General features: G+C 39.5%; 1 protein-coding gene across 1 annotated transcript in view; it reads left to right on the forward strand.

The window, feature by feature from the left end:
• Ubn2 (ubinuclein 2) overlaps nucleotides 1–22,066 on the forward strand; it is an 86,371-nt gene that overhangs the window by 37,957 nt on the left and 26,348 nt on the right. Inside the window, exons 7-14 of the mRNA XM_013021614.1 lie at nucleotides 2,523–2,593; nucleotides 6,201–6,330; nucleotides 7,201–7,319; nucleotides 8,391–8,504; nucleotides 9,872–10,015; nucleotides 12,711–12,761; nucleotides 16,287–16,329; nucleotides 19,970–21,523. Of these exons, the coding sequence (XP_012877068.1) occupies nucleotides 2,523–2,593; nucleotides 6,201–6,330; nucleotides 7,201–7,319; nucleotides 8,391–8,504; nucleotides 9,872–10,015; nucleotides 12,711–12,761; nucleotides 16,287–16,329; nucleotides 19,970–21,523 (2,226 nt within the window). The remainder of the gene's footprint in view (nucleotides 1–2,522; nucleotides 2,594–6,200; nucleotides 6,331–7,200; nucleotides 7,320–8,390; nucleotides 8,505–9,871; nucleotides 10,016–12,710; nucleotides 12,762–16,286; nucleotides 16,330–19,969; nucleotides 21,524–22,066) is intronic.

Genomic DNA, 22,066 nt, shown 5'->3' on the forward strand with positions numbered 1-22,066 from the left:
TTTTGCTTATGTGGTGCTGAGGAATCGAACCCAGGGCCTCATGCATGCAAGGCAAGCGCTCTACCACTGAGCCACCTTCCCAGCCCTGTTCTACATCTTATGGGTCTTAAAATGAGCCCCATTTTTTAATTTCACCAGTAGATTTTTCCCAAATGACTATGGCAGAGTATTCAGATTTAAACATTCTTTATTTCTAGTGGACAACTGGTTAAAGGTGGGAAATAGTAATAACAACAGGATCCTTAAGCTCATCTAATTAGTGTTTACTCCTTCCTTAGTGATACACTTTGGGTTAGATAGCTGTATTACACAGTGGCCATCAGAATACTTCAGTCTAAATCATGCATCTACAACTTCCTAGAAGTCAGACTCAGGGCATTTCATGGTTTAGGAGCCTTGATTGTAAGGTGCATCTATAATACCAATGTCTTTGTCTCTACATGAATCATACATGGTACTAAGTATAAAGTACATAATGGAATGTGAGAATACAAAATTAACTTATAGCCCTACCCTAAAGGGCCTTATCCTTTAGTAAACAGAATAGAAAAAAACAGTCTTGTTTTTAAAACTGTGGGTTGGGAACTGGGATGAATTCAGTGCTAGGGCACTTGCTTAGCATATTGAAGATCCTGAGATAGATCACACATGCTACAAGTAAATAAATTGTAGGGCCTGAGACATATTAAAGTTCCTCAATTAGTGAAATCACCTTATTAGGTAAAAAGCACATTAAAAAAATGGAATGAAATAGAAATCCTAGTATATCAAAAGTAGAGCCAGGACAATGTTACGGGCAACAACAGATTTGTTGTCCATATTGCTTCTTTCTAAGTATTTTTTTTTCTTTTTGCCAACCCATCAGTTAAATGACTTAATGTAAAACTTTTTTAAGGCTGGGTGCTGGTGGCTCACGTCTGTAATCGTAGCTACTCAGGAGGCTGAGATCTAGTGCTGGTGACGCACACTCATAATCAATTCTAGCTACTCCGGAAACTGAGATCTGAGGATTATAGTTCAAAGCTTGCCAAAGCAGGAAAGCCTATGAGACATCTCCAGTTAGCCCACAAAAATCCAGAAGTGGAGCTATAACTCAAGTGATGGAGTGCTAGTCTTGAGAGAAAAAGCTAAAGGACAGCACCCATGTCCTGAGTTCAAGCCCTAGTAATGGTGCATGCACGCACACACACACACACACACACACACACACACACACACGATCCTTTGTTGCCACAATTCCATATTATTGTACTTATTCACTGCTTTTAAGTCCTCTTAGAGATTCTAACTGTATTGTGAATTTTTGTAATTGATTATATCTAAGGCTAAGTTTTTCCATACATGACTTTTATTGCTCCTATCTGCACAGTTCAATGTCAGTAATATGGATCCTAATCAGTAATCTCAACAATTCTGTGAACCCTATCATGAATCCGTAACATAAAGACATAGTCATGGGCTGAGAAGGTGGCTCAGTGGTAGAGCGCTTGCCTTGAATGCATGAGGCCCTGGGTTTGATTCCTCAGCACCACATAAGCAGAAAAAAAAAAAGACATATATGGAGTCTATTGTCTTGGATTTATGTTAAATAGATTCCCATACCTATTTAGTTTACTCATAGAAGTCTACAGCTTCAACTTGAGTTGATTCCATGGTTGGATTTCTATTTCTTTGTGCTGTCATATTTCTAAATGTCTTTTCTGTTTGATTCTCTAGACCTTTAACCTTTATAGGGATTGATCTTTTATTCATATTCTTACATCATATAACTTTATCTATAATAGGCTGAAAGATGGTTTCAAAGGGTATCTGTTGTCTCATCTGAGGAACCTATGAATATTACCTTTCATGGCAAAGGGAAGGTGGCAGTCTTTTTCGTATGATTTGGTTAGGGAAATTGGGATGGAGAGATTATGCTGTGGACCATAAATGCAATCCTATGCATCCTTACAAGAGGGAGACAGGGAAAAGGCCATGTGAACGCAAAGCACAGAGACTGGAGATGTCAGCTTTGAAGACTGGAGTACTGTAGCTATCACCAAGGAGGACCAGTAGCCACGAGCTGGAAGAGAGAGAGATGAGCTCTCTACCACAAACTTGGTGGCGTGAAACAACAGACATTTATTCTCTTGTTTTAAAATCCAAAATCAGCATCATCTGACTGAAACTGAGGTGTACGCAGGTCTGTGCTCCTTCTGGAGACTCTGGGAAAGCTTGTTCTTCACCCATGGAAACAGTGCAGTAGAGCCGATACCTTGATGTCACCCAAGTGATGTTAGTTTGTATCTCCAACTGGAATGAATTTCTATTGTTTTAAGCTGTCGAGTTTGTGGTAATTTGTCATAGTAGCTGGAGCAGATTTACATTATCTCTTGTTCAATATAGATTTTTCAAATGACTTTGCCTGACTCTGGATCACAACTCATGTAGTAGTCTACTGATGTAAAGTTTGTTTCATTCGATAGTTCATCTCAGAGACACTGTTTATTATGAATCATAATAACAGCCTTATGTTTCTTTAGGCTGCCAAACTTTTTGATGAAGAAGGAAGAAAAAAATTCTTTACACAGGATATGAATAATATTCTTCTGGAGTAAGTAATTTTTTATTAAAAAATGATGAAATTATCACAGTACAGTAGGCCTGTGAGATGAAGATGCTGCTATTAGGTATCTGCTCTTCCCTTTTCAGCCTTGTAAAATTAATATTTGTTCTTAGTAAAATTACGTGTCTGCACATATTGGTTTTTCTGGGCCACTTATACTAATTAAAACTCCCAATATTTAAAGCTATCTGAACAATTGACTTCTATGCAGTTGAATAGTAACCTGGACTTCAATGTATTTCTTCTTAGAGGAAAATGTCTTTACTAAAGCATGAACTATTTATATAAATTGGTATAATTTTCCATTTTATTATACTCAGACTTGAGGAAAATAATTCCATTGATACCTAGTAAACAAGTTATTATATATATGCGTATATATATATATATATATACATACATATACATACATACATATTTATGGCCAAATGGAAATTAGGGCTCAATGAAGAAATCCTGGTTGTTGGGTAGGATAGAAGTAATTTGAAGGTGACAGAGTTAAGCTAGAAGAAAGTAAATGCTGAGAAGAGAGAGAGAGAGATTATATTTTATATTTGGATTACCAGGTTTAACTGGTAGTTACAGGAATCAAGTATATAATTGCTATAGGCAGAACTATACAAAAAGTGATCCTGAGGAAAAGAGCCAGTTTTATACCTCTGATGAAGATAACATATGCTTACTCTGTTGGTTATAGTGTTATGTAAGTCACAGCAAAATAATGTTTCTAATACTATGATTCCTATCTTTTAAGCATATAATGGAGATAGTTTACTTATTAGATAAAAAGAACTGATTGGTTCATTAGTTCATTAGGTAATCAATTGTATTCTTTTATCCTATTGAACTCAAATGGACTCAGAAAACAAAAACCTGGTGTGCTAGTATGATGGCAGAGGACCTTCTCATTCTTGTTCTTCTTTCTCTCAGCCAGGGATTTTCAGGTTGAATGCTTCCTATTTGTGCCGCTGTCTTTTACCTAGTATCTCTTTGAAACTGCAGACTCAATAAACAGTGCAGCCATTTCTCATCAGAGCTGTCCCAGATTCCCCAGCCAGGGATCTTACAAGCCTTTCTTTTTCTTTCCACCCAAAAGCCTTAACTGTACTAAATCTGTTCTTTCTCTTGTCATTAAGTCCATCCACCCTTATTTTTTTTTTATTTTACTTTTTTTTATAAGAGGCAACAACTGCTTGTCCCCTAGGAGAGTCAAGAGACTCTCCTTGGGACATAGGATCTTAAATAAGCAAACTGTAGGCATTCCATTAAGACTTCTTTGTTTATTTTTCCTTATCTATTGTAAAACAGATATTTTGAGGGAACCCATCTGTTTTTTATTTCACTAATGCTAACTTCTTATGTTGAGTGACCCCCCATCCCCCACCTCCTCCCTTTTTAGTCACTCTTACTCTTCTGAGCCTCTTTTCCCACTGTCTAAACAAAAATGCTTCACTTTCTTTTTTTTTTTTTTTTTGTCGGTCGTGGGGCTTGAACTCTGGGCCTGGGCACTGTCCCTCAGCTCTTCAACTCAAGGCAAGCGCTCTACCACCTGAGCTACAGCGCCACTTCCGGTTTTCTGGTGGTTTATTGGAGATCAGAGTCTCAGGGTCTTTCTTGCCCGGGCTGGCTTTGAACCACGATCCTCAGATCTCAGCCTCCTGAGTAGCTAGGATTACAGGCGTGAGCCACCAGCGCCCAGCTCAAATGCTTCACTTTCTGGACTAAGTTGTTCAGTCCAAGGCATGAACTGATTGTTTGGGATAGTAAGGAAATTATTGAGGTATATTGATTTTACCTCAACATTGCTTCTTTGTGCTAGCAAGGAAAAAAAAAATCAATCTGTTGAAATAGGGAGTCTTTAAAAAAAATATTTTTGTAATTGAATTTGACCTGAGTCAACAAATATATAACATACTGACTTGATTTTATTCCCTTTTGCCCTGAAGTACAGGTTGTTAATAAATGATACTCTTATGATTCTGATTCTTCTCAAGAGTTCTGTTCAACAAATTGGCTTGGCATGTATTAAAATCACACTCAACACTTAACACGAGACCTGCCTGTCTTTGTTACACATGCTCCTTTCAGGTGCTTCAGAATGAATACTGACTCGAATCTCAATGTGAGGGGACTCAACCATTGCTTTCACTTCAGGGAGTCAACTCTTCAACTATCTGAGGATTGACTTTTGTGGAAACCAGTGACTTTCATTTTGTTTTGTGAAAACCACTAGCTTCTGTAAATAGGTCATTGAGCCTGCCTACTCTTACCAGGAATTTCTTAGAAACTGAGAATTTCTATTTCATTTTTAGCCTTCCCTTAAAAGTGTATGTCCTGAAGCTTGAACTCAGGCCTAGACACTATCCCTGAGCTTTTTTGCTCCATTACTTGAGCCACAACTCCACGTCTGCCTTTTTGGTGGGGAACTATGATTATAGGCAATCGCCAGCAGTGCCCAGCTCAACTAACTTTTAATATCAAAGCAAGCTCTAGAAGTCCTCCTAATCTAAGTCTAGACTTTAATAAAGATCTAACCACATGTTACCCAACCAAATGCTTATATATAGATCTCATGAGAGTAATGATTGTTTCCTATTTGAACACTTGCATTTGACCCTCTCATACTTATAAACTTCTTTCTGTTTTGTATCTTCTATTTAGCTTCTCTAATACCAAGAATTTTTGATGACTAATTCTTAGCATAATTTTGCACATTTATGTTTTCAAAATTTGAAGTTTAATAAGTAGTAGATATGTTTGATCTTGTAGGGTTTCTGTTCTTCTCCCAAAGCTTTTGAATGTGTCTTATAGTTATGGAAAGTACTTAAGTCTATTTGCACCTTTTCCTATAATATAACGTTTTGAACATAATTTGTTGCTGAAAGTGCCAGTTTGATGTTGACTTTCAAATTAACGTCTGTTTTCTTTCTGTAGTTACATCTGTAGGGTATTGTGTCTTCCATTTTGAGAGACATTTATTCATTGGTTTGACTTGCTAAGAATGTAACTGTTAAAAGCTGCTTTCTTTTTCTTAAATATTAGGCTGAATGCAAATATCACCATTTATTTAGTCTCAAAGCCTAACTTCTAAGTAGAAATGAAAACTGGAATTACAATAAATCAAGCAAACTATTTAAATGCATGGCTAATATAATACATGTTCAATAAGAGAAACAAAGATGGATAAACTAGTTCATACTTGGAGGAAGACTTTTTTTTTTCAGAAAAAATCCTGTAGAAACTCAGTAAAACTGTATAACTGTCTAATGTGAAAGTTGCCATATTATCTCTAAAAAAGAGATGAGCTTTTAGTTAAAATAATGTTACCATGCATGCTCAACCCCAAAACAGACTTTGCTTCATCACCAAAAAATTGTATTTCCAGATTGTTTGTGTCATATAGATCCTCCTCTTAAGCTAAAATCTTAAAAGAATTTTCTATATCATTGTTATATTTGGTAAAGCGTTTATTTCTATGAAAAATCCTATCTGAGAAATGAAAAGAACACTAATTGAGAACAGAAATTCACTGCCTTTGCTGGCTTGCTCATGTGATGTCACCTAAAAGAAATTCTCTTGTTGGTTTTCTTGGTAGCATTGAGTTACAGCTACAAGAGTTAGGCCCTGTCATTCGTAGTGGTGTCTACTCTCATCTTGAAGCGTTTGTGCCATGCAATAAAGAAACACTGGTAAAACGTCTGAAAAAGTTACATCTCAATGTCCAGGTAAGTCTAAGAGTAATAGGAGCTAGCCAGACAGGAAAGTCTGTGATAGTTAACCTCTAATTAACTAGCAAAAAAGCTCGACAAGAGGTATGGCTCAAATTGTGGAGTGCCAACTTAATTGGAAGTGTAAGGCCTTGAGTTCAACCTTGTACTAGTATGAAAACTTTGTTCTAGTATTCCAGAGTAGTATTGCTTCCTTATCATAGTGGGTATTTACCAGTAGTCTGAACAATGTAGATTTTACTCTCATTTTAATTATTTGTATTATAAAATGTTCCTATAATTTATAGATGGAGACATTATTAAGACTGTGAAGGAACCTGATTTATGGAACTGTCATTTCTCTACATCACTTTCATAATTACAATAAAATTTAGAAGATTTTTTTTTTTTTGGGTCCGGTCATGGGGCCTGAACTCTGGACCTGGGCACTGTCCCTCAGCTCTTCAGCTCAAGGCTAGCGCTCTACCACTTGAGCCACAGCGCCACTTCCGGCTTTTTTCCTTTTGCTTATGTGGTGCTGAGGAATAGAACCCAGGGCCTTGAGCATGCAAAGCAAGCACTCTACCACTGAGCCACCTTCCCAGCCCAAGATTTTTTAAAAAGAATATAATGGACAGTATTAAAAAATATACTGGGTTAGCAGTATATTTATATATTTTCCCCTTGGAAAACTGGGAAATACGATCATTCTAATTATATATCCCAGTGTGCCTTTGGAAAATTAGAAGAATATGTCCATATTTGGATATACTGACACTTCAAATGACTATCAATATGTGAAATACAGGTTTTATCTATTGAGAATCTGCTTATATAATAAATTCTGTTAAGATACTTGAAAAAACTTTTAGTATGTTTTTTCCTCAGGATGATCGCTTAAGAGAACCTCTGCAAAAACTGAAACTGGCTGTTAGCAATGTCATGCCTGAACAGCTATTTAAATACCAAGAGGACTGCCAGGCTCGTAGTCAAGCTAAGTGTGCCAAGTATGTTACCTCTTCTCTTTGGATGGGATTTGGCTTTAAGAGAACACTTGTAACTTTAAAGGGTTGGTCTAAAGTAAAGTGGTCATTTATCTTCAAGTAGAAATCAACATACACCACTGGAATGCTATAATTGAATGTTTTCTTTTTTTTTTTTCTTCTTTTTTTTGAGGGGGGGTGGTCTGGTCGTGGGGCCTGAACTCTGGGTCTGGGCGCTGTCCCTCAGCTCTTCAGCTCAAGGCGAGTGCTCTACCACTTGAGCCACAGCGCCACTTCCGGCTTTTTTCTTTTTGCTTATGTGGTGCTGAGGAATCGAACCCAGGGCCTCGAGCATGCAAGGCAAGCGCTCTACCACTGAGCCACCTTCCCAGCCCCTAATTGAATGTTTTCTAACATATCGTATCACTTCCCATATAATTGCTTTGCTATCAAAGGCAAAAGGCTTTGGTTTGTATGGGTGTGATCTAAAATTCAAGTCTGATCTGGGGGTGCATACCTGTAATCCCAATACTCAGGAGGCTAAGGCATAGGGATCAAGAGTTTGAGGTCACTCTAGGTTTTGTAGTCCAAACTGGCTCACAACAAAACCAACACTGATCAGATATTTCATATGTTGATCAAATTGACTAGCTGGGGCTAGTGTTTATGCCTTTATGTTATAGTTTGAGGATCCTATTTACCAAGCTACTTTATAACTCAATCCAAATTCAAGATATTACATGGAAAGGTAGATTCCCTAGTCTGTTTAAAGTTAACATTCAGGTAAGCAATTCAGGATATTATAGAGATGTTAGGTTACAACTTTACTTCTATTAGGCACTAGTGACTCACACCTTAATCCTAGCCACCCAAGAGGTTAACTTGTGAGGATCTCAGTTAAGGAACTAGCCAGCCAAAAAGTTTGTGAGACTCCATTTCTGATTAACTACCAAAAAGTTGGACTAGAGGTATGACTCATGGTAGAGTGCCACCAAGTGAGAGAGTAACGCTTTAAGTTCAAATTCTTGTACTGGCACAAAAACAAAGAAAAAGAAAAACAACTTTGCTTCATAAAATGTTTCTTTCATTTTCTAGGTTACAAACAGATGAAGAACGAGAAAGGAATGGATCTGAGGAAGATGATGATGAGAAACCAGGGAAACGTGTTATTGGACCAAGAAAGAAATTCCACTGGGATGACACCATTAGGTAAGAGTTTAACATCTTTACTTCTGACCTAATATATAGTATAGAAAAGTAGCCGGGGGCTGTGAAGGTGGCTCAGTGGTAGAGTGCTTGCCTTGCATGCTCCAGGCCTTGGGTTCGATTCCTCAGTACCACATAAGCAAAAAGAAAAAAGCCGGAAGTGGTGCTGTGGCTCAAGTGGTAGAATGCTAGCCTTGAGCTGAAGAGCTGAGGGACGGTGCCCAGGCCCAGAGTTCAGGCCCCACAACCAGACCCCCCCCCAAAAAAAAGAAAGAAAAGTAGCCGGGTGCCAGGCTCACGCCTGTAATCCTAGCTACTCAGGAGGCTGAGATCTGAGGATCATGGTTCAAAGCCAGTCCGTGAGACTCTTATCTCCAATAAAAACCACTAGAAAACCGGAAGTGGTGCTGTGGCTCAAGCGGTAGAGCACTTGCGCCTTGAGCTGAAGAGTGCAGGGACAGTGCCCAAGCCCAGAGTTCAAGCCCCATGACCAATAACAATAACCAAAAAAATCTGTATAAATGGAAAAAATAGATTGGAAACAAACTAGAAATTAGTCAAGGAAATGCTAATTTGGTTCTAATTAGTCTCCTTAGAGTACTAAAGCTTTTCATACTTTTTTATAGGCTAATATAATAATGGAGTAAGTCATACTGGTTTCATAAAATTCAGTCTCAATACACTTAAGTAAACCAGCCATCTTTCATACCCCACAAAGACAGCTGTCAGTCTCAGGCGTCTTAAGTAAAGATGAAGAGGGAAATTGTCTCATGATGGAGATTTGACTGTCATATAGTGAATGATATACGTTAGGAATTACTCATTGTCACGCCATTGTCTGCATTCTTCAGCTAATATTCTGTATTACTGCTTGTAGATTTGTGTGCTTAAAAAAAATCTGTTGCAGCCGGGCGCTGGTGGCTCACACCTGTAATCCTAGCTAGTCAGGAGGCTGAGATCTGAGGATCGGGGTTCAAAGCCAGACCAGGCAGGAGAGACCGTGAGACTCCTATCTCCAATAAACCACCAGAAAACCGAAAGTGGCGCTGTAGCTCAAGTGGTAGAGCGCTCGCCTTGAGCTGAAGAGCTGAGGGATAGTGCCCAGGCCCAGAGTTCAAGCCCTGCGGCTGACAAAAAAAAAAAAAAAATCTGTTACAAAAAGAGAGAAAGGAAATAACCAACCATTGGGGTTGGAGGCATGGCTCAGGGGTTAGAGCACCAGCTAGTAAGTGAGAGTGTTAGGTACTGAGTTAGAATTCTGGTTCCAGACCTAAAAAAAAGTGAGAGAGAAGGAAAAAAAACAACCCTTAGTTTTCTACAGTTTTGTGTTCAAATTTGTATGTAAATATGTTTGTTTTTAATCTGTTTAGAACTTTGTTGTGTAACCTGGTTAAGATCAAGTTGGGATGCTATGAATTAGAGCCAAATAAAAGCCAGTCTGCTGAGGATTATCTTAAATCCTTCATGGAGACAGAGGTGAAGCCATTGTGGCCTAAGGGCTGGATGCAGGCGAGGTAAGAAATGTGACTTCTGAAATTCTCTTTTAATTTCTTGTTTTGCTATGCACAGACATACATGATATTGATTTTGCAAAGAACCCAATGTGCTCAACGGCCTATGTTAGATGATCTTTGCTTTGAAAACTTAAAGAAAGTAGAAGACAAAATGACGGGAGGCATGGCTTCAGTGGTGGGTTCCTAATTATCAAACAAAAGGCCCTTAGTTCAAATCTTAGTATTTCCAAGAAGAAAAAAGTTTAATACTTCCAGGTGCCGGTCAGTGGCTAATGTGTATGATTTGAATGTGTATGGTTTGAAGCCAGTCTGATCAGAAAAGTCCATGAGACTCTTATCCCCAATTACCCCCAAAAAAGCCTGAAGTAGAGCTTTAGGTCAAGTTGTAGAGGGCTGGCATAAAAGCTAAGGATGGGCACAAAAAAAAAGTTTAAGAGAAAACAATAATGTGGACATAGAGATAAACAGGTGGGCATAGGCATGAAAATACTTTGTTTATTACCTTTTTGTTTGTGCCTCAATTTGTTGTTAATAGTGAAAAAAGAGATGGGAGCTGATAGTTTGAAACCTTAGCTGGGAAACTTTATATGGGGTAACATGTAAATAAGGAATTGAATATAGGCTTTGGAGCATAAGAAAAAAGAGAGGCAGCCTTAGGTTTTCTTGAAAGTAGTATTAGAGGAATATTTCAAAAACAAAGTGGGCATCTTTGAAGTCTCAAAAGTTTAGACTATAAAATTTTATAATAAACTTGGTTATTAACTCATCTTAAAATGTCCCATTATAGCAACAAAAATAATCATTTCTCTTGATGTTAAAATATGATACCAGGGGCTGGGAAGGTGGCTCAGTGGTAGAGCACTTGCCTTGCATGCGTGAGGCCCTGGGTTTGATTCCTCAGCACCACATATGCAAAAAAAAAAAAGCTGGAAGTGGCACTGTGGCTCAATTTTAGAGCGCTAGCCTTGAGCTGAAGAGCTGAGGGACAGCACCCAGGCCCAGAGTTCAGGCCCCACGACCGGACCCAAAAAAAAAAAAAAATAAAATAAAATATGATACCAGTGGCTGCTGCCTGTAATCATAGCTACTTTAGGGACCTGTAATCACAACTACTTTAGGAAGTGAGATCAAGAGGATCCATTCAAAGCAAGCCTGAACATACACAGTGGCTTATACCTGCCAAGTTGGAATCTTAAAATAAGAATCAAAACCCAGGGGCTGGGAAGGTGGCTCAGTGGTAGAGTGCTTGCCTTGCATGCGTGAGGCCCTGGGTTTGATTCCTCAGCACCACATGAGGAAAAAGAAAAAAGCTGGAAGTGGCGCTGTTGCTCAAGTGATAGAGCACTGGCCTTGATCTGAAGAGCTGAGGGATAGCGCCCAGGCCCAGAGTTCAGGCCCCACGACCAGACACCCCCCCCCCCCCCAAAAAAAAAGAAAACCCAGGCACATTCTCAGGCTGGAACAAAAACCCTGTTTCAAAAACAGCCAGTATTCAAAAGGATTGGTAGTGTAGTGTAACTCAACAGTAGTATAGCCTAGTAAGCATGAGGCCCTGAGTTCAAACCCCAGTATATGAAGGGAAACAACCAAGCGAATAAAGAAGAGATAAAGCCGGGCGCTGGTGGCTCATGCCTGTCATCCTAGCTACTCAGGAGGCTGAGATCTGAGGATCACGGTTCAAAGCCAGCCCAGGCAGGAAAGACTGTGAGACTCCTATCTCCAATAAACCACCAGAAAACCAGAAGTGGCGCTGTAGCTCAAGTGGTAGAGTGCTCGCCTTGAGCTGAAGAGCTGAAGGACAGTGCCCAGGCCCAGAGTTCAAGCCCCAGGACGGACAAAAAAAAAAAAAGAAGAGATAAAACTCTCCATAATGCTGGGTGCCGGTGGCTCACACCTGTAATCCTAGCTACTCAGGAGGCTGAGATCTGAGGATCACAGTTCAAAGCCAGCCCAGGCAGGAAAGTCCGGGAAACTTTTTTTTTTTGTCAGTCATGGAGCTTGAACTCTGGGCCTGAGTGCAGTCCCTTCAGCCCTTCAGCTCAAGGCTAGCACTCTATCACTTGAGCTACAGCACCACCACTTCGAGTTTTCTGGTGGTTTATTGGAGATAAGAGTTTCAAAGAACTTTCCTGCCCAGGCTGGCTTTGAACCGCCATCCTCAGATCTCAGCCTCCTGAGAAACTAGTATTACAGGTTTGAGCCCTCCGGGCCGTGAAACGCTTATCTCCAGTAAACCACCAGAAAACTGGAAGTGGCGCTGTAACAAGTGGTAGAACGCTAGCCTTGAGCTAAAGAGCTGAGGGACAGCGCTCAGGCCCAAAGTTCAAGCCCCACAACTGACCAAAAAAAAAAAAACCCACCAACAACATCAACTCTCCATAAAATGTATTATTGATTATACTGAACCATTACAATTTTTACTCTTAAATAGGCAAGTAATAGCTATTGAAAATCAAATACAATAGCAATTAAAAATCAAGTGATTTAAAAGATGAAGCTGGGTGTGGTGATAAATACATGTGATCCCAGCATTCTGGAGGCTAACTGGAAAGAAAGTTATTAGTTCAAACCATTTAGAGCTACATAGTAAGTTCAAGGCCAACCTAAACTATATATCAAGATCCTGTCTGTAAAACAAAAGTGAATTATATTATCTGCTACTAAAAAGAATAACCATTTGTGTTTTTTTTTTCAGAATGCTTTTTAAAGAAAGCCGGAGTGTACATAATCATCTTACTTCTGCTCCGTGAGTAAATGCCAACCCCAGATTTCATTCCTTTTTTTAAAAAATAACTAGGTATTTTTATGCAGTTTTCATCATACAACTTTTCCTTTTTTCCTAGCCCAGGCTAGTCTGGAATTTGAGCTCAATTTGCCTCAATTTCCTGAATACTGGGGTTGCTCACATAAGTTACCATAGCCAGCGCTACTGTCTTATTTGTTTGTTTGTTTTTTTAAGTCATTTGCCTGTTTAGGGACTTTAGATCAATCTATTGAAATAGTTCCTCAGGCTTTGCTACATGAGAAATGCAAACAGGAGGATGATAGTTCAGGCTTGCCTGGACAAAAGCTAACAAATAGGAATCAAGTTGTGCTTTTAAGTGATAGAACACCTTCCTAGCAAGCATAAGGCTATAAGTTTAAAGCCCTGTACTGCAAACAGAGAGAGAGAGAGAGAGCAAAAGAGAGAGAGAAAATATGCAAATACACATAGCACAAGTTATCAAGAATTTACCGAATACTGTATTCAGTATTCGAAGATCTCTGATTACCTTTTGGGAAGCATCACAGAAGTTACAGAATTCTTCCTCTCCTTGTGTACAGTTTTGATAATAAGTTGATTTTTTTAAATTTTATTTATTTATTTGTTTTTTTATCAGTCATGGGGCTTGAACTCTAGGCCTGGGCGCTGTCCCTCAGCTCTTCAGCTCAAGGCTAACACTCTACCACTTGAGCCACAGCGCCATTTCCGGCTTTTTTCTTTTTGCTCATGTGGTGCTGAGGAATCGAACCCAGGCCCTCATGCATGCAAGGCAAGTGCTCTACCACTGAGCCACCTTCCCAGCCCAGGGCTTATACTCTTGATGGACCTTTTTACTTATGGCTGATGTCACCACTTGAGCCACATCTTTAGTCTTGCTTTGTTGCTGGTTAATTAGAAATAGAGTCTTGTAGACTTTACTATTCTGACAGGCTTTGAACTGAGATCCTCATATCTCAGCCTCCTGCATAACTGGTACCCAGTTAGCCACTGGTACCCAGCGTAAGTTGATTTTCTAATTTTTTCCCTAGATTTTAACTGTTTGGTGTGTCATCAAAGGTCCATTGAGTTGGCTATCACTTTCCTTTCTTACTGTTGTTTTGTGCCAAGTTGTTTGGTTTGCTTTATTTTGAGATGGGGTCTTACTGTGTTGCTCAGTCCAGTCTCAAAATTCCTGGGCTCAGACTATTCTCCTGCCCTGGCTTCCTGTGATATAGCTTGGACTAAAATCATGCACCACTACACCCCCTTCCTTATTGGGACACTTTGGTCTCATCAACTACAAGTTTATGGGATAAGGATAGATATTTATATATAGATACATATAATTTAGTAATATTTGCAGCTTTTAATTTCCCTGTAGTTATAAAACCACATAGGCATTATAAAACATAATGTCTTTTGTTCTGTAACTGTTTTGTATAGATTCCTTCATTTAGCTTCTTTTTTTTTTTGAGACAGGTCTCATCTTGTTTCTCAGTCTGGCTTGGAGCTCCTGAACTTGAGTGAGTCTCCTGCCTAGAGCTCACCTCACTCAGCTCCCCTCAAAAGTTTAAAAATAGCTCCACTCTAGCTGGGCGTGTTAGCACATGCCTATAATCTAGCTACTTGAGAAACAAAGGTTAAGAGGATTGAAGTTCAAGGACTACGAAGGCAAAAGTTTGCAGGACCTCGTCTCAAACTAAAAAGAAAAACAAGGACATGGCTTGTGGCTCAAGTAGTAGAGGGCTCACCTAGCAAACATAAGGCCTTTGTGTTATCCCTTCTTATCATATACGCAATCTTTATTATTCTAACTTTGTGTTTTGTTTTTGTTTATGCCATAATGTAGGAATCTATAGGATAGGTGAGCATGGAAGGCATTTGGTGGACTGGCCCTGTTGCCTAAACACTTTGAAAATTGTGTTGTGTGTATGAATGTGTGTATGTGTCTGCTTTTCTTCCAGACAATTTTTTCCTTTTATTTAAATTCTATTTATTCAATGAGGTTTGTTACAACATTTCTATATATGAGTGTAATGTATTTTTGTCCTATTCACACTTTCTATTACTCCTTTTTTTTGGGGGGGGGTTGGTCATGGGGCTTGAACTCTGGACCTGAGTGCTGTCCCTCAACTCTTCAGTTCAAGGCTAGTGCTCTATCACTTGAGTCACAGTGCCACTTCCCATTTTTTTTCAAAGCTAGAGCTCTACCACTTGAGCTACAGCTCCACTTCTGGCATTTTTGGTAGTTAATTGGAGAGTCTCATAGACTTTCCTGCCCTGACTTTGAACCACCATTTTCAGATTTCAGTCTCCTGAGTAGCTAGGATTACAGGTGTGAGCTACCAGCACCTAGCTAATTGCTGACATTTTAATTTAGCAAAGTGGAAATATTCAAGTAAGGTGAGATATTTTAGCTTGTCAGTCTTTTAATTATTCAACAATTATTCAACAAGCTCTTCTGTGGAGCCTAAAAGATTTTTAAGAAAAAAATTCGTTGTTAATTATAAAGGTGATGTCAGAGGGGTTATAGCTATATGCATCAGGTACTGAGTACATTTATGTTTGGACTGTGTCACCCCTTCCCTCACTCCCAGTTTTTCTTTCCTGTCTCCACTCACAAGTTGGATAGTTCATTTTTGGCATAGTGTCCTAGTGAGTAACTGCTCCATTTGTTCACCCTTTGTCCCTCCATTTCTGTGACTCCCCTTACCCTCCCAAAGACAATTAAATGAACAAACAAGACAAAAAGAAAACAAAAACAACAACAATGAAAAAAACTCATTTCCATTTCTTATAGGATTCCTCCCCTATGAATGTACTTGACTTTCTCATTTGTTACTCAAAATGCATTTACACCCCTCTGTCATGGCTTAATTCAAGCTTAGAGTTCTTTGAACCTATTCTCTTCCTACAGTGGTAAACTCTTGCCAAATCTTGAAGTTAGTCTTCTTAGGTAACTTTGTCAATCTGTCTTGAATTAGTTTATATTACATGGATTTACATTAGATTCTACTTTTTTTTTTTTTTAATCATGGGTCTTGAACTAAGGGCCTGGGCACTATACCTGAACTTTTCCGCTCATGGCTAGCACTCTTAACACTTTGAGCCACAGTTCCACTTCTGGTTTTGTGGTGGTTAATTAGAGATAAGAACCTCATGGGGTCTTTCCTGCTTGGGCTGGCTTTGAACTAAGATCCTCAGCCTCCTTGAGTGGCTAGGATTTTAGGTGTAAGCCACTAGCACTTGGTTATATTTAGTTTTTAAAATTTTTGTGCTTCATCTACTTTTCACTGGTATTCATAACTTTTCACTTACTATTTATGTGGCCTTTTCTTCGAGCTAATCTAAGTTGGAGAAAATGTTGCAGAATATTGCAATAAAAATAGTCCTTTCTTACTTCAAAGAGTTTTCCAAAGGACAGAAGAATTATTTACCCATTAATTACCCATATAAGGTCATATGTTACAATTTCCTAGTGAACGATAACTGCTATTGACTGGCCTTCATTTTAATCTTTTATTTTAGGGCAAAGAAAAAAGTGATTCCTGCATCCAAACCCAAAGTAAAGGTAAGAATTCACCAAATCTATAGTTGATCATAATGTGTGAATATTGAAATGTATTAAGACACACAGCAATAATCAATAGGTATTATATCCTAAATTGGATATTTTAAACTTAGTGAACATCCTTATAATCTTCGTATAAATGGCTGTGTATTGGTGGCAAATGTATATTTTAATTAAATTACAGTTTAAATGAATTCTTCTTAAATTCTAAGAAGATAAAATGTACCAAATACTATTTAATTTATTTATTTATTTATTTTTTTAATTTTTATTTTTTGGTCCGGTTGTGGGGCCTGAACTCTGAGCCTGGGTGCTGTCCCTCAGCTCTTCAGTTCAAGGCTAGCGCTCTACCACTTGAGCCACAGCGCCACTTCCGGCTTTTTTCTTTTTGCTTATGTGGTGCTGAGGAATCGAACCCAGGGCCTCAGGCATGCAAGGCAAGCGCTCTACCACTGAGCCACCTTTCCAGCTCCCCAAATACTATTTTAAAACACAGCAAAGATTACAAATATAGAAGAGAAGTTTGAAGGCCAAAAGCAAAGGAGGAGTGTCCAGGCGTGGAAACATGGCTGAAACCCTCATTGTCTTTGGCACTGCTGCCCATCAGTTCCTGGTTTCTTTTCACTTTCCTTATTAGAATATAGCAATAGACAGAGATTAGAATATAGCCAATACAGCCAATATGTGGAGAGAAACCCACATAAAGCTGAGCCTCAGATGAAAGCATTTTTGGTAAAAGAAAGGATTAGCAAATAGCACCCATCAACAGAGAGATTGAGAACATCTTCTGACTGGTCATGGTGTCTATGATTATAATCTTAGCACTTGACTGACGTGGGATCACAAGTTCACGGCCAGTTTGAACTGCTTAGCAAGACTCTCTTACAGAAAACCACGCCAACCTGGGCATAGTGGCTCATGCTTGCGATCCTAACTAAATCCAGAGGATTGTGATTTGAGGCTAGCCTGACTTACATAGGTGCCGGTTAGTGTGTGCTCCATAACTTTCATCTCTCTGAATATGTGAGTTGTTTTGCCTGTAAGCTGGCACTTGCTGTAGTCTGTTAACCTTCTCACCTTTTAGTGCTATAGCCTATTTGAATACAGAACAACTAATTGTCTTTTTCTTAGTTACTACCTACTCCATGTAAGATTGAGCCACTGTTTTGTTCAATCTCTCAATGGACACCCCTTCCTCCCAGTATACCATTTTTGGTGTAAAAATTATATAAGAAAATGCTTTCAGTGCTGGTAATGTCGCTTAGTGGTAGAGCCCTTGCCTTGCATACATGAAGCCCTGGGTTCAACTCCTCAGTACCACATAAACAGAAAAAGCTGGAAGTGGCACTGTGGCTCAAGTGGTAGAGTGCTAGCCTTGAGCACAGAGAAGCTCAGAGACAGTTCCCAGGCCCTGAGTTTAAGCCCTAGGACTGGCAAAACAAAAACAAAAAACAAACAAAAAAGAAAATGCTTTTAGTAGGAAGGAAAAATGTAAAAGCATACAGGAAATGTCTCCTGAGAGAAATGAACTCCTAACTTCCTGCAATACAACTGTCTTCCTTTCTTGGTCTTCCTCTTTGGTCCCTATCCACTTAACCAATCATTCAATATAAGTAGAATAACCTGTTTTTGACTCAGCTATGTATCCTGAATGATTTACTTTACCATGGTAAGTCTATTCTGTGGGTAGATATAGTATTGATTTTATAAAGAAGAATATAGTTACTTAAAACACATTTTATAGTAGTATAACAATACTCATATACCTTCTCCACGCTAATTCTGTGCTCTTTGTAATAATGGAATTTTTGCTGATCATGCAATTAGCCTATCAAAGCAAATAGCATTTCATAGGCATTATCTGTTCATCTTAGCAGACAGTGTCTTTAATTCAGCTATACTTTGTAATTCTGATAGGTGGTGAGATTTTCAGTTGGGAGTGTCTTAGTGTAAAAGTTCAGAAAAATGACAAGAAAATTAGAGTATAACTATATGCTTGACAGCTTACTTACTATAATACCTTAGGAGGTGATGGTAAAGACCCATCCTTCCCATTCTTTCCCCACTATGCTTAAAGGAAAGTGCTGTGGTTGTATAAGCAATGAGATTCTGAATCTGTCTGTTTTTAAAGAACAATTGAAAAGACTTTAAAATGATTTACATAAAATTTTGCTTAAGATGAGTTAAACTTCGTATTTTCTTAAAGAAACAGTACTAAACTGTACTTAAATCTCCTATCTCTTCCTTGAATTTTAAGGAAGTTAATTTTTTTTCAGTCATGGGTCTTGAACTCAGGACCAGCATTCTACCACTTTGAGCCACAGTGCCACTTCTGGTTTTCTTGTGGTTAATTGAAAATAAGAGTCTTACAGACTTTGCTGCCTGAACTGGCTTCAAATCATAATCCTCACATCTTAGCTTCCTGAGTAGCTAGCATTATAGATATGAGCTACCAGGATCTGGTTGAGAAAGAGTATTTTCAGACAACAGATAATATTCTTTTAGTTATTTAGAGGTTTCCCTTGTTTTCTTTTTCTTTTCCTTTTTTTTTTTTTTTTTGCCAGTCCTAGGACTTGAACTCAGAGCTTGGGCACTATCCCTGAACTTTTTTTTTTTTTTTCCGGTTGTGGGGCCTGAACTCTGGGCCTGAGTGCTGTCCCCTCAGCTCTTCAGCTCAAGGGTAGTGCTCTACCACTTGAGCCACAGCGCCACTTCCAGGTTTTTTTCTTTTTGTTTATGTGGTGCTAAGGAATCGAACCCAGGGCCTCGAGCATTCAAGGCAAGTGCTCTACCACTGAGCCATTTTCCCAGCCTGATAGATTTTTTTTTTGCGGGGGGAGGGTCCCTGAACTTCTTTGGCTCAAGGCTAGCATTCTACCACTTGAGCTACAGTGCCACATCTGGCGTTTGCTGTGTGTATGTGGTACTGAAGAATCTATCCCAGGGTTTCATGCATGCTAGGCAAGCACTCTACCAGTGAGCCACATTCCTAGCCATATTTCCCTTGTTTTCTGAGCATAGAAACTTCCTTTCAGTATACACCTAGTAAACACATACTTGAAAAACTTACAAATGACTTCTACCATAATGAGTAGGAAAAACTTATTTTAAATGCTTGGAATGCTTTAGGTGTCTATGTTTTGGATGTGGGTCACTGCATGCTACATATTGCATACTACAGCATATAGTCAGAAATGGGAAAAAGCAAAGAACAATGGTCAGCATCCTAGGAAACCTTACTAGAAAAGAAAAGTAGTCTTTAAATATAAAGGAGAGCTGGGCACCGGATGGCTCACACCTGTAATCCTAGCCACTTGGGAAGCTGAGCTCTGAGGATTGAGGTTCAAAGCCAACCTGGGCAGATTTTTATTTCCAGTTAACCATCAAAAAGGCAGAAGTGGAGATATAACTCAAATGGTAGAGTACCAGCCTTGAGTGAAAAAGCCAAGTAAGAGTACGAGGACCTGAGTTCAAGCCCCAGTACCAGAACAAAATAATAATTATTTTGGCTTTGACAGTCTGAAGATGTCTAATACAAAAGCAGTTTTAGTCATCAGGATAATTTCTCACTGCTTTTAAAACATTGTAATTTTTTAATTAACTGTTTCTATTTTTTCTCATATGATGCGACTTATACTAGGAGTGTAGTCCAAAAAAGGACTCCAGAGCACCTTCATCCTCGGTGGCTTCCGCCAGTGGCCCTTCGTCCAGCTCCAGTGCTTCTGTTGTTGCTTCAACCAGCTCCAGCTCAACACCAGCTCAAGAAACCATCTGCCTCGATGACTCCCCAGATGAAGACCTTTCTTTCCACTCGCCTTCACTGGAACTTGTTTCTGAAGCTTTGGCTGTCATCAACAATGGGAACAAGGGCACGGCAGTTGGTTCAAGGATAAGCATGCCAGGTACAAAACCTCGTCCAGGACTAAGAGAAGAAAAATTAGCAACTATCATGAGTAAGCTGCCACTGGCAACTCCCAAAAAACTAGATTCTACTCAGACCGCACATTCATCAAGTCTTATTGCTGGTCACACAGGACCAGTACCAAAGAAACCCCAGGATTTAGCTCATACTGGCATCTCTTCTGGCCTTATTGCTGGTTCTTCAATTCAGAACCCTAAAGTCTCCTTAGAACCATTGCCAGCCAGGCTACTTCAACAAGGACTACAAAGGTCAAGCCAGATTCATGCTTCTTCCTCTTCGCAGACTCATACATCCTCTTCTTCCCAAGCCCAAGTTGCTGCCTCCTCTCACACTCTGGGAACATCAGAGGCCCAAGATGCTTCTTCATTAACACAAGTCACAAAGGCCCACCAGCACTCAGCTGTCCAGCAGAACTATGTTTCTCCATTACAGGCAACCATTAGTAAGTCACATACCAACCCAGTGGTGAAATTAAGTAATAATCCCCAACTTTCCTGTTCATCCCCACTACTGAAGACTTCAGATAAGCCACTTATGTACCGGCTCCCCTTATCGACCCCCTCCCCTGGAAATGGTTCTCAGGGGTCTCTGGTTCCCCTGGTTTCTAGGACAGCACCAAGCACCACTACCTCTAGTAACTATTTAGCCAAGGCTATGGTGTCACAAATCTCCACGCAGGGTTTCAAATCCCCCTTCTCAATGACTGCATCCCCAAAACTTGCCGCATCTCCCAAACCTGCCACATCTCCCAAACCCTTGCCCTCACCTAAGCCTTCTGCTTCACCCAAGCCCTCTCTGTCAGCCAAGCCTTCAGTGTCATCTAAACTAATTTCTAAATCCAACCCAGCTCCCAAGCCTACAATATGCCCAAGTTCTTCCAATCCAAATACACTAGTAGCCCAGAGTAGCCACTCTACCAGTAACAACCCAGTCCATAAACAGCCCACTGGATTGAACATCAGCAGACAGTCTCCCACCTTGAATTTAATGCCCTCTAATCGCACTTCAAGCTTTCCATCTACAAAAAATCTTCAGGCCCCTTCTAAGCTAACAAACTCGTTATCTACTGGAACTATTGGGAAGAACAGCTTGAGTGGAATTGCAATGAATGTACCTGCCAGCAGAGGTAGCAACCTTAACTCAAGCGGAGCTACTAGGACTAGTCTATCTGGTGGAACAGGAAGTGGAATACAGGGTGCTACTAAATCGTTATCTACTCCACATAGACTGTCCTCTGCCTCAGGGTCTTCAGTGGTAACAGCCAGTGTGCAGGTATGTATGTATGAATGTTCTGGATCTTCACATGTAAGATTGCAGTCTTTCTTCTGAGCTACTTTAATGAGCTTAAATACAATGTATGCAATATGTATGCTGTAATGGATGCTATATTAGGCTGATTATGGTTATTGCCATGGAATGTTGCTGATGATGATATCATCATAACCAGTGACTGACACACTTGCGGATCAGAGTTTATTGGGACCTGGTTTTGTGTTCCTTTTATTTTTTTGTTTTGTTGTAGGAAAGTATCACATGTTGGGCTGGATGGTGATGTGAAATTATACAATCATCTCAGCTAGTTGAACAGCTGAGGCAGGAGGATCTCAAGTTTAAAGACGAGCTTGGGCAGCTTACTGAATATGTCTCAAAATAAAGTAAAAAGGGGCTGGGATGTTAGCTCAGGGTTAGAGCACCTGCCTAGTATGTGTGAGACCCTAGGTAGATGGATCTTTAGTATCCACCCCCCCCCAAATACTATTACATGTTCACCTTAACATTAACAAACAATCAGTGAAACTGCGTTTAAAATTATAT

Source organism: Dipodomys ordii, unplaced genomic scaffold, assembly GCF_000151885.1.
Source record: "Dipodomys ordii isolate 6190 unplaced genomic scaffold, Dord_2.0 Scaffold56, whole genome shotgun sequence".
NCBI lineage: Eukaryota > Metazoa > Chordata > Mammalia > Rodentia > Heteromyidae > Dipodomys > Dipodomys ordii.